Raw genomic sequence first — 13227 nt, 5'->3', positions numbered from 1 at the left:
AAATAATTTGAAATATTTTCCAAAAGCTACCCTTGGAGGACAATGATGGTTATGCCTTAGTCATTTTTTTTTGCCTTCTGAAGATTAAAATAACCAGATACAAAGGCTTTTCCCAAGCACTTGTTTGAGGAGGTCAGCAGGGAGTTGGGACTTCCACTTCAAAAGGTCTTGTGTTGCTGAACAAGCTTGACTATTCCCCACCCCATTCTTCATCCTGCCGTAACTTGGGCTCCATCAATGCCAGCCTGTCTGTTTTAAGCCCCCTACTTTCTCGGTTTATAACTCAGCTGTAAACATTTATTTGTGCCTGGAGCACATTTCTTTCCTACCCTTTGAAAAAAAATCAGAATTTCCAGATGGTATGCAAGTTGGAAGGAAAAAATGGCAAAGACTGTTATTCTGTTTAGAAACATGTTTTTCTACACTTGCCCTTTCAGCAAAAACTTCATAATGATTTTTACTAGTTTGGCGTAGTGTACAGAATTAGGAGCCAAATTAACAGGGTGGTTTGTCGTGGCTCCTCTGGCTTCTTCCTATCTGCCTCCAAATGAACACAGGGCAGGTTCTTAAAATGATCACACACACACACACACACACACACACACACACACACACACACACACACACACTATGGGTCCTTTCTGCGGTAGCTAGAATCCCAGAAAGAGCCAGGGGTCTCTGACCCCCAAGACCACAGCACACACTGTAACCTCTTTGAGGTAGATAGCTTAGTAGTCTACAGTCAAGGCCAACTCACCTCCACCTCTTCAGTTTTAATGGAATTTTTTTTTCCCTTCATAGTCAAGGAGATCACCTTTAGAGCCGTGGTCAATCTCAGGTTCCATATAGTCCTCTTAGGGACCATTTTTGAATAAGTAGGGTCTCATTAGTGATGGCCATCATTGTATTTTGTTGTGGTGATGGTTTAATTTGGGGGGACTAGAACTGTGGCTTCCCAAGTGTAGTGAACCCCTGGTAAGGAATTCCCTCTTTTAATGAAGAATGGCACTTTTTCTATCAGTTTTAATCCTAGAGTTTCCCAGGCCTACTAAAAAGAGAAGTTCAGTGATTTGCCCAGTGTCACAGCCAATATTGGTCAGCAGTAGAATTTGAGCCCATGTCTTGCTGATTCTGAAACTAGCTCTTAATCCATTCTAACATTCTTCTATCTCTGATGTTGGTGTCATCAAGGTTATTAGTTCTGTTTCTCTGTAGTACTTGGCTATGCCCCAGGGTGACTTTGCCCTCCTCCTTCTTTTTTCCCCACACTGGGGTCTAGATGGCATGTGTGAAGATCCTGACTACACAAAGTCTCATCTCTGATTCAGCTTAGATCCTCTGAATGAAAATCAGTACTCCCTGGGCCATGAGATGTATAAATGTTTGTTCATAATTCATGAGCAGGAGAGCTTACCATTTTTGCCCAAGGGCACAGAGTGGGATTTTTAAAATGGGTTCAGAGACTAAATTCAGTCACTAATTTAAAAATCAGAGAGCTAGGGGAATCTGATCACCCTTCATACATAATCTAAATGCCAACACACAAGAATGATAATGATCACAGGGATGACAAAGTCCACTTATAAAGCTCCTGGTGACCAACCGAGCCATGAGGCTTTAAAAGAGTTTTGTTGGAAGTCAATGATGATTTGGAAACCTCTGGATTTCATGTTGTTTCTGCCATCTTAATATAAGCTGGGTCCCTGGACAGTTAAGTACTGGACCTCTGGAGGATCTGTACAGTCATCTCCTGGTTAAACTGAACTCACAGATGGCTGTCCTGATTTCCAAATAAATGGAAACGAGGTGTAATGACTGGAGCAATATTCTGAATTCAACTTTATTTGCAGTAGATAAAAATATGTGAGGTGGAATAATCTGTATAGCAGATTTATGCTGAAGAGCCCTCTGAGTTCTGTTAAGTTTAAAAAGTATTAATATAAGACTTCATTTTAATGTCATAAATATGGCTCCCTTTCCTTATCACTTGTTTGGGAGATAATTTCATTGTTTCTGTAAATGAATTATGGCAACATTTTCTGAAATGATTAGTTCCTAATGTGGATATGGAAGGCTGTCATTTTTCTCATCATCAGTCTTACTTAACTGGTTGAAGTTTTAGGTACATGTTTCTGAAATGGGCAATATCTCCAAATTTACATGAGCAATCTTCCGTGGAGTTATAGAGTTGGACTGCCCTGGAAAATTGATCATTAGTGTTGCCTTTAAAAAACCTGCAGATCTAATCTTCAAGCCAATGATGAACCATCCGGAACCATCATTTCTTAAGCATCTTCTTTTAAGGGTGAAGTGATTATCCTCTTCCAAATGTTCTCCGAGCTGCTTCCAGTTATAATAAGAAGGAGGAAAGTAGACTGTACAGTTTCTAGAGTCCTAGGAGATGAGACCTAGGAATTATGAGTTAAGTTCAGTCCTGCTGACTAATATACTATCCTTTGTTAATGAAGTCAGTTAAATGGTCACTTTAGTTATACAATAGTTACACAATTGCCAAATCTATTTTTGATTACAGTAACTCTAATACAAAGTGAATTTATTTCATAGCAGATATACTTTGACCATTAACTATAAAGAGAAAAAGCATGACCTTTTCTAACCCTTCCATTCACGTATTCATGTGCATACTTATACACACACACGCACACACACACACACACACACACACACACACACACACAGAGTAAAAGATGATGCTTACTGACCCATTTGGTCAGCCAATGATTTAGGAACGTCAAAGGATTATAGAACTGAGAAACCTCCCACATTCGGATCAACTTCTTCATTTTACTGATGGAGAAACTGAGGTCCAAAAATGTTTTGTTTGTTTCACACAACTGTTTTTGGCAGAAGCAGTTTTGGAGTTGAAAGTCAGGACTTTGAGAGAATATAAGCTCATCGACAGTAAGGAATGTTTCTTTTTTGTCTTTGAATTTCTAATGCTTAGCACAGTACCTGGAGCAAAGTAGGTGCTTAATAATTGTTGTTGGTTGATTGACCTCTGCAGATCTTCTAATCAAACCTTATTCTGCAAGCATTTATGGACTGGCACTGTAATAGTCAATAAACACTTATTAAGTACTTGAGCTGTGTTCTAGGCATTGTGCTAAGTGCTAGGTAGACACTGAGGAAACAGATTCAATAAAATAAAATAATTCCTACTCTCAAGAAGCATATATGTTATTGGAGAAAGTTACATGTACATATAAAAGTACAATATAAGTACAAGACGGGTTAGGGAGGAAGGAGCCTGGAAGTAGGGTGATCAGGAAAAGAATAATGTAAAATATAATACTCGAGTTGTATCTTAAAGACAATGAAGAATGTTATGAGGCAGAAAGGGGGAGGTAGTGCGTTCTAAGTATGAGCTAAGGTTTAGAGCCAGGAGAATGAATACCATGTGTAAGGGACAGAGAGAAGGTCATCAAGGAGAGAAATATATAATAAAGCCAGAGAGGTAAATGAAGGGCTTTAAAAGCCAGAGTAGTTTATATTTGATCTTAGCAACAATAGGTGGCTACCTATTCAGTGAGTTTAGTTATTTACTAAGGGAGACAATGCCATAGCCATTGAACATAAGGAAAATAACTCTATCATCTGTGAGGAATATAGACAACACAGGAGCCTCTTACAGCTGTGTGAGCAAGAGGTAATGAGAACCTGAACTCTAAGGTTCTAGCTTTGTGAGTCAAGAGAAGGAGTTGGTTATAAGATATTTTGCAGAGATACAAATGACAAGATTTGAAACTTAGATATAAGGGAAAAGAGAGTGAAATATCATGGATGACTCTGACTTTAGTGATCAGGGAGATTAGACGAATGGTGGTGCCTTCAAAAGAAACGGGGAAATTTGGAAGAAAGGTGGGTTTGAGGAGTAAGACAATGAGTTCTGTTTTGGACATATTGAACTGAAGGTTTCTGGGTCATCTAGTTTGCTATGTCCAGTAACTGGTAGTATAGAAATGGAATTCAAGTAAGGGACAGGAGTGATTTTCTAGCCTTTGCTTGAAGGTCTCCATTAAGGAGACATCTAGATGCCACAGTGGAGAGAGTATCAGACCTGGAGTCAGGAGGATCTGGTCTTAAACACTTCCTAGCAGTGTGACCCTGGGCAAGTCACTTAACCCAATTTGCCTAGCCCTTGCTTGCCCTTCTAAGATAGAAAAGTAGGTTTTTTTTAAAAGGATGGGAAAAAAAAGAATTAAGGAGAAACCCTTAATTCTGCCTTAGTTAGGTAGGACCACAAAGGTAGCCTATTCCACCTTAGGACAGCTCTAATTATTAGGAAACTATTCTTTACCACAAAGTCACATTTGCCTCTACAACTTTAGCCTGTTTCTTCTAATTCAGTGCTTTTGGGTCAAACAGAACAATTATAATCCCTATTCTTTATGAAAAGGTCTTGAAGACAACCATCATGCCTCTAGACCCTTAGCTTTCTCTTCTGCAGATTAAATGTCTCCAATTCCTATAATGGTATGGCTTCATCATTTTCCACAATGCCCCTATATAGACCTACTTGCTGCTATGTAGATAAAGCACCAGGCTTGGAGTCAAGAAAACTTGAGTTCACATCCAGCCTCAGATACTTATTAGCTGGGTGACCCTAGGGAAGGCATTTAATTTTTCTGCCATCAGTTTCCTCAACTGTAAAATGAAGATAATAATAGCAACTACCTTGCAAAGTTTTATTCCAGAGGATAATATGAGATAATATTTGTAAAGTGGTTTGTCGAGTATTATATAAGGGCTATTATTATTACCCTCATCATTATCATGATTATTCTTCCTGTGTTCCATTTTCTGTCTCCATAACTATAATCTGGCTGAACCTTCCGTCTAGAATGCTCCATCCTTTTAACTGCCACCTCTTTATTTCCTTGACTTTCTTCAAGTCTTGGCTTAAATATCACCATCTGCAGGAGACCTTTCCAAGTCCCTCTAGTTACCAGTTACTCTGTATATTTCTTACATGTATGTAGCTACCTATATAATGGTTTCCTCCATTGGAATGGGGAACCCTTTGCTGACCAGGACTGCTTTAACCTCTCTGGATATGTCTTGTGTCTCCCTTGCTTAGTTGGCACAGTGCCTGGTGCATTGTAGTTACTTAATAAATCCCTTTTGATTAATCGATTGATTATAACTAAGAAAACTTAAACACAGGGTGACTCAGTAACTTAGGAAATGCTGTCACAGAGAGGAGCCAAGCATAGTAGATGACAGTTCTGAACTTGGATTCGGAAAGACCTAGTTTCAAATTCTGCCTCAGATATTTTAAAAATTCTGAACATCAGCTTATTCAACTGATAAAATAGTTTCATTCTTGTAGTATCTAATTCTCAAATTTGTTATGAGGATTAACTTGATATTATATATATAAAGTGCTTTGAAAAACTTTAAATTGCTCTCTAAATTATACTTTCTTCTTATTGCTTTTGCTATTATTAATGTTATTAAAGAAGTGGTAAGGTACTATGAATAGGAAGCAGGCCTCAAAATCAAGAAGCCCTGGATTCAGATTCTATCCCCTGACACATAAAGTTTGTATGACCCTGTGCAATTTTCTTAACCTGTGTTTGCCTCAGTTTCCTTATCTGTAAAATGAGGATAATAATAGCATTTAATTTGCAAAGTTGTTATGAGGATTAAGTGAGATAGTAGTTGTAAAGAACTTGGCCCAGTTTATGGTAAATAGTATATAAATATGCCATCATTTATTATTATTATTATTACTTAACTTCTCAATGTCCCAAGCAAATCTAAGATTCTAATTTAGAGAATAATTACTTCTATATATTGGTAGAAGAACTTTTCTCAAGAGGAATTGCCTGTACCAATAACAAGTAGAGCTACAAGAGAAATATACAGGATTATGGCAATGTCAAACCTTTAGATTATAAACTCTTTGAGAGCAGGAACTAGCTTTTATTTCTTTTTGTATCCCTAGAACTTAGCACAGTGAATGGCACATAGTAGGTACTTAATAAATGTTGATTGATTGAGCAAAACATTGCTCACTTTGTAGCCAATAGGTTATAGGCTTCAAGTTGCTTTAGGACTGAATTTAAGTGACTTGTCCAGGGCCATGCAGATATTTCTAGATTAATGTCAAGATTATAACTTTCTCTCTAAATCTTAGTGAGCATATATACATACCCATATCTCTGTCTCTATCTATCTACCTCCCTATCTATCTATCTATCTTTCTATCTGTACATATATATATACATATGTCTGCCTATATATGTATATGCACATACATATGTATATACATATGTATGTATGTGTGTATGTATGTATGTGTGTGTGTGTGTATATATATATATATATAAAATGTCCCAGAGAAACTAAGAAATGGCTTTATTAGGTAGAAAAGGACCTGATCAGAGGAAAAATCTGCGAGACTGTAAATCAGATATAGTTTTTGAAAAGGTAAAGATTTATGCCCAATTAGGAGCCAATTATTTCTTGGGATTACTTTTTCCAAAGTTTGAGTAAATTAAAATAGGATGGGATAAAATGGCTGTCTAAAAAAATTAGCAATATGTTGATACTGGGGATGCATCTGATTTTTTTTTACCATGCAATAGCTCCTAAGGAGGTTGGCTCTTTCTCTTACAGACCACAGTATTTGGCTTGACATTATTATAATCCTGTACTTTTCTCATGTAACTTGACTCATTTGTTGATCTCATTTTCTTCTCTCTTTTAAAAAAAAAACATCCTGGCATTAGCCTAGAAACCCCTAAAAATTCATCCAAAATGAGGGGAAAGCACATTTTATGAAATGTGGAGATGAAACACTTTTCAGTCAATGCGTTTGTGAAGTGTGTGTTACGTACCAGGCACAATGCTAGGCACTGAAGATACGAAGACAAAAAGTGCTCTCCTCTCAAAGGGCTTATGTTCTCTAGGAATACAAAAGGTCAAACAGAACAAGTATAATTTTCATTAGTTTTTTTTTTCTTCACATGAAGAGACAGTATGTTATGGGGGATAGACACCTTCCTTAGCTCAAGTCTCACTTCAGACACATTCTTGATTTTAATTCTTTCTGTCCTTATTTGGGCCTCTTGGACTATGAGAGAAAAAAATGGTAATCAATTTCCTTCTAAGTTCCCTTTACATACTTGAAGAAAGTAATCATGTCATTCTTAGCCTTCTTTAGACTTAAGGATAACCCGTTAATCCCGGGGTTCTTAATCAGTCTGCTGTCCAAAACCCCTTCTCCAAATAATCTGTTTCCTACATTCATAATTGAAGGAAATGCTCAATTTCACTTAGAAGTCAGAGAAAAGAGATGTAATCTCTTCCTTTCCAGGTTCATAAATGCCCTGAAATCTGCTGTGGACCCTGGCTTAACAAACACATGTTTTAACGGAATGTTTTGCTTTTCTTTGAACATTTTGTTTCTAATTCATTCAATAGACATTTATTGTGTGCCTTTTGAAGTCTAGTCTCTGAGGATTCAAAGAACCAAAATTAAAGACAATCCCTGCATTCAAGAAGCTTCTATTCTACTTAGGGCTAGGATATGTTAACAAATAAGGAAACTAGCCACCACTGGGATTGCACCTGAGCTGACCTTTGAAAAAACCAAGAATCCTCATCTGTAAAATAAGAGTGTTTGCCTCAGAAATCCCTTCAAGCTCAAGATCTAAGATCTTGTGAACAAAAAGGGGGCAGCTTGGTGTTGTAGTTGATAAGAGTACTGAACCTTGAGTCAGGAAAAAAGAATTCAAATCCAGCCTCAGACACTTACTAGTTTATGACCCTGGGCAAGTCATTCAGCAACTCTATGCCTCAATTTCTCTATCTGTAAAATGGAGGCAATAATAATATATATCTCCCAGCTTTTCTGTGTGGGGTGGTGGGGAATGAGACAATATTTGTAAAGTGCTTTACAAACTTTAAATCTCTATATAAGTGCTAGCTATTATTATTATTCATGGTAATAATAATAATAATAACATCAATAGTATATGTATCTAAGAGGCAGAAATGCAATCCAGGCAAGACACAAAAATAGAAGGTGGAATATCACAAACAGAAAACAACCAGTTGAGAAATTTAACTGGGAACACAGTATCCACAAAGGACAGTTAAATGACATGAGTCTGGAAAGTTAGGCTGATGCAAGGCTGTGCAAGACTTTTAACTGTCAAGCTCAGGAGTTTGCATTTAATCCTAGAAGCAACAGGGAGCCACCAAGGGTTTTTGATCAGAGAAGTGGCATGTTTTTTGTTTTTTAAGAAAATTATTTCGGCAGTTGTGTGGAAGATAAATGGGCAAGGGGAGAGAAACTAGAAGTAAGGAGACCAATTAGGTAGATTGCAATTATGTAGGCAAGAGGTAATGAATGATAGCCTGAACTAGATTGGTATCCAAATGAATGAAAGTCCTGAATCTAGGCTGATGGATTTGTGAGTGAGTGTTGACCCAACTGGCCATAATTCTTTAATAGGAATCCAATTATTGCAGAATGTGGAGGACATAGTCCTTACTAAGCTTGATCCTACTAAAGTATTTTTCCTTGCCATAAATATATCCAGGTTATCGGTTCCAAAGATGATCTGCAACTGACTTAGATTTTTTTAAAAGCAAAATCTCTCTTAAATGGCACTCATCTTTTCGGAATGTTTTGCATGTTCCCTAATGAAAGTAATAGAAGAGGTTTCTTATTATTGTTTTCTCCAAGAACAATCCTCCTAACACAGGAGGATTCATATATGAATTTTTAGGTACTACTTTTATCTTGGTATTGAGATAGGGAATTATTCACATGTTTCCACTTTTCCTCAAAAGTTCAGGTTCCAAAAGGTGTCAGTCACTAAGAACTTATGGTAATGTGAATTTCAGGGAGGGAGGAAGTGATTGTTCACTGATACTAAGGAATCTTCTCTAGGATTATCTGTTTCTAACACGCCTTTCAGTAGCATTCTGGGAAGGAATGGAGATTATGTGGAACGAACCACTTATAAGATTAAGATTTTGAGTGTCAGTGGCTAGGTGGTGTTACAGCATTTTCCATACCAACCTTTGGTGTTATAATGACGGTGATGATGATAATGATGTTGACAACAACTAACATTTATATAGCACCTACTGTGTGCAAGTTGAAAACATCAGTGCAAATAATGGAGTTGTTAATTCTTCCAGGTCTCAGTACTCTCTTTCAAAAATTAATGAAATAAGGAGATCAGCCCTGTGATAAAAGCATTATGTTTTCCATTGAGGTGTTTCCTTTTTGGACATATTTTAGTTTGGTGGGGTTGTTATTTTATTTAGCAAAATGTCAAAGAGTATATTGGGCTTGTTTTTGGTATGCAAAAGGAATAATTAAAGTCTAGAAGAATTAAATTCAACACCACATTAATATTACCCCTTCCCTGCTGATAATTTTTATATCCTAGTCACATTCAAGGTGGCTGGAAGGTGCACAAGCAGCTTTAGATGTACTTATCTGACTCTCTGCTCTTATTATATTTGATCAGAAAAGAGCAATCACAGAATTAAAAAAAAGCAATGTGCCAAGATGCTAGATGCCTAAGGGTATGAGTTTATAGCTTTGTTATTTTAAAAAACCTAAACGTTTTAAGCTTTGATTTAAAGAAGAAAGTTTTTGTGAGTTTAATCTTGAGTATTAAAAAAAACTTTTGGCATGTAATTAAACAGAAATTCATACCCAATTTATATATTGAAAATGTCACCTACTTGTTGCCTCTTCTTGTTTTCCAGGGCCCTGGACTTCAAAAAACAGCAGCATAGATAGCGGGGAAGCTGAAGTAGGACGGCGGGTCACCCAGGAAGTACCTCCAGGGGTGTTCTGGAGATCTCAGATTCACATCAGTCAGCCTCAGTTCTTAAAGTTCAACATTTCCCTTGGGAAGGATGCTCTTTTTGGCGTCTATATAAGAAGAGGACTTCCACCTTCTCATGCCCAGGTATGAAAATGCTTGATAGGGATAAAAAAAAAGTTAACATCCTTGTTAATAAAGTCAGCTCTTCTAGGCCTGTGGGTTATCCCTTGGGCTATCAGGTTAAGTCTTTCAAATGTCACAGATATTCTGTTGCAGATTAAAATGTCAGGATGACATCAGGCAAAATTTAGCACTTGTATTTCTGGGTGCTTCTCTCTTACTTGTTTCCCCCAATTCTTTTATTGTTTTTGAGCTAATTTCTATTCGAGATGAGCTTCATCCAGTATATTCAGGAAGAAGTGAGTAGAATGAGTTGGCATATCTCTTTCATCCTCCTTTTAATTCCTTATTGGGGAAGGAGGAGGAAAATCTTCTGGTGGCTGTATCTCAGAGGCACCTTAGCACCTACCGGACTGTGCTTGCAAGAATAAATGTACTGAATCTAAGAAAAAATATACCTGTTTCCTTTCCATGTTAACTCATAGAGCCAATGGACACAGAATAAAGGGGATTTAGAAGACACATACATTTAGAGAGGGGTAAATCCATTTCATGAGCCCATCATGATCATGTCAAAAGAAGATTTCAAAGTGTATATTTAGTAAACTATGTAAAAGGAATTCAGAGTTTAGAGGCTGGGATGATCAATGCAAAGACTACATTTTATTTTCGAACAGATGGGAATACATAGATTTTATATTACTTTGAACAGCATTTGCTGTAGGCAGAGATAAATAAGATGGAATCAATGAGTAACTCATTCCACACTGTCTCATCTGCCCTATGGAGAGAGAGAGGCTAAGAAGGAAAGCACATCTGTGTGAGACATCCCTTAGGCATGGGTACCTCATGGGATTGTTGTGAGGAAAGCATTTTGTAAACTTTAAAGCTCTAAATAAATGGTGTGGGAATTTTTTGGCTTGGGGATTTGGTTTTGGGGGCAAAAAAAAAGGTCCTCTGCAAAGCCATTCAATTTAGGAAAAGTTTCTTAAACTTTTTGGTTCCAACTATTTCACAGCAACACACTGGAGAGTTTTCACTAGTGAAACAATCTTGTTATACCATTAAGGGAGGTGTAAATATGCCTTTGGGGCCTTGTGGAAGGCTAAAGAAAGGCCAGCATTGGGACTTGAGTCTTTCATTCCTTCAAACCTAGTAGATAAAAAGAGTTTGGGTAAAGAAACCATTTCTTCCCCCAGATTACTATAGCTTTAGAATGCTCCCTGGGCAATCCTTTCCTGTGCCACCTCTTTTGGAGCTTTTTTTGGAAGAATCTTTACTACTACCTGGTGCTGAAAAACTGATACTTAGTAGCCCAGGGGATAGACTACTGGGGCTGTGGTCAAGAAGACCTGAATTTAAATCTTGCCTCAGATGTTTATTAAATTGTGTGACTCTTGGCAAGCCAATTAACTGTTATCTCTCTTGATTTTCTCAAATGTAAAATGGGGGGTGGGGAGGACACTTCCCTCCCAGTGTTGTTTTGTAGATTAAATGAGATGATATTCCTGAAGCACATAGCACAGTGGCTGGCATGTGTTGTGGTTATTGAGTTGTTTCAGTCATATCTGACTCTCCATGATTCCTTTTTGAGATTTTCTTAGCACAAATAATGGAGCAGTTTGCCATTTCTTGAGCTTATTTTACAAATAAGGAACTAAGGCAAACAGGGATTAAGTGACTTGCCAGGGTGACATAACTAGTATATGCCTAAGGGTAGATTTGAACTCCCAAAGAGGACTCTTCCTGATTCTTAGCCCAGTGCCCTATCCACTGCGCCACCTAGCTGCCCATATGTGCCTGGCACTTGGTAAGTAATAGGTGATTGTTTCCAGCCTACATGCATGCAGAGGAGAAGGTAACCTATTGGAACTTTGGCATACTTGAGAGTGTGTGGAATTAAGACTTTTTCAGTTTCTGAACAGTCCTGACCCTTAGTGTCTAGATTCAGTAACTGTCTTTTTTTTTTTTTTCATTTTCTTGCTACCCAGTCAACCAATCAGTCAATCCACAAGCATTTATTACATACCAATAAGCACTATGCTTTGTGCTGGGGAAACAGAAACAAAAAATGAACAAGTTCTTGACCTCAAAGAGCCAACATTCCATGAGAGGAGATAATATAAAGATATTTACAGAATATGTATATAAGAGAAATACAAAGTGTCTTGGGAAACTTTATTCCATGGGTTATTCTCATAGCTCTCTTCTAGGGACAGTCTCAAACATTTTATAAGTGAAAATAACTGCATTTATATTGAAACTGAATATGAACCATGCCTTCCACACACCCCTTCTACATAAGAACATACTCTATAAATATTTGTTCAGGGAATGCTAGCATTAGTTTGTATCTAGGTTTGGCTGCAATTTGAAATAGAGTACCTAAAATGACTAACTGATATTATGGGTTTGAGCAGAGTGACAGGTATATCGTGGTTGCTTCTCAAAGGCATACTAATTAATAAATTTATTATTGATTGATTGAAATCAGCAAAACATTGGACTGTGAGGATCAAAGAATTTAAGATGCAACATCATGGATAGTTTTATAAAAATAAAAAAATAAAAAAATGACCATGAGTGAATGAATGAATAAAACAATTAATTAGTAAACAAGAAAATAAATAAATGACCTCCAACATTCATTCATTGTCCTACTACTAAAACTAATAATAAGAACATTTATATAGCACTTACTATGTGCCAGACAGCATGCTAAGTGCCTTACAATGATTCTCTCATTTGATCCTCACAACAACCCTGTAGGGTAGGTGAATCATGTCCTACAATAGAAAGTCCTTTGCAGGGATAGGTAAGTCACTCATGTCTGCAGCCATTATAGGATTTCTCTTTGTGATTGGCATATTCTGTCAGAGTGTGTAAACACTTTGGGGATTGGCATTCTATCCAAGGTGACTCATTTAAATTAGTAGAGAGAGAGAGAGAGAGAGAGAGAGAGAGAGAGAGAGAGGAGAGAAAGAGGGGGAGAGAGAGAGAGAGAGAGAGGAGAGAAAGAGGGGGAGAGAGAGAGAGAGAGAGAGAGAGGAGAGAAAGAGGGGGAGAGAGAGAGAGAGAGTACTTCTCATGCCTAGATTATATGAACTGGTTTGCTTAAACTATTTATTAAATATCATTAATCAAGAATTCTAAGTAGTGAAGAATTTCTTTTATTACCTTAAATTGCCCAAATTTCAAGTCTGGCACAAAGAAGTATGAATAGTAGAAATAACAAATGCCAAAAACCTAGGCTTCACATGTCATTGGAATCTGTTTACCTGAAATA

The 13227-nt window shown here is 37.2% G+C and overlaps 1 protein-coding gene across 6 annotated transcripts in view; it reads left to right on the top strand.

The window, feature by feature from the left end:
- Nucleotides 1–13227, top strand: part of TENM2 (teneurin transmembrane protein 2) — a 1052113-nt gene that overhangs the window by 857623 nt on the left and 181263 nt on the right. For all 6 annotated transcript variants that reach the window (XM_044661706.1, XM_044661705.1, XM_044661704.1 and 3 more), the window contains one exon: nt 9760–9965. In XM_044661706.1, coding sequence (XP_044517641.1) covers nt 9760–9965 — 206 coding nt within the window. The remainder of the gene's footprint in view (nt 1–9759; nt 9966–13227) is intronic.

This window comes from Gracilinanus agilis, chromosome 2 (genome assembly GCF_016433145.1).
Source record: "Gracilinanus agilis isolate LMUSP501 chromosome 2, AgileGrace, whole genome shotgun sequence".
In the NCBI taxonomy this organism is placed as follows: domain Eukaryota; kingdom Metazoa; phylum Chordata; class Mammalia; order Didelphimorphia; family Didelphidae; genus Gracilinanus; species Gracilinanus agilis.
The sequence above is the reverse complement of the archived record's forward strand: the minus strand, read 5'-3'. Positions and strand labels throughout refer to the sequence as shown.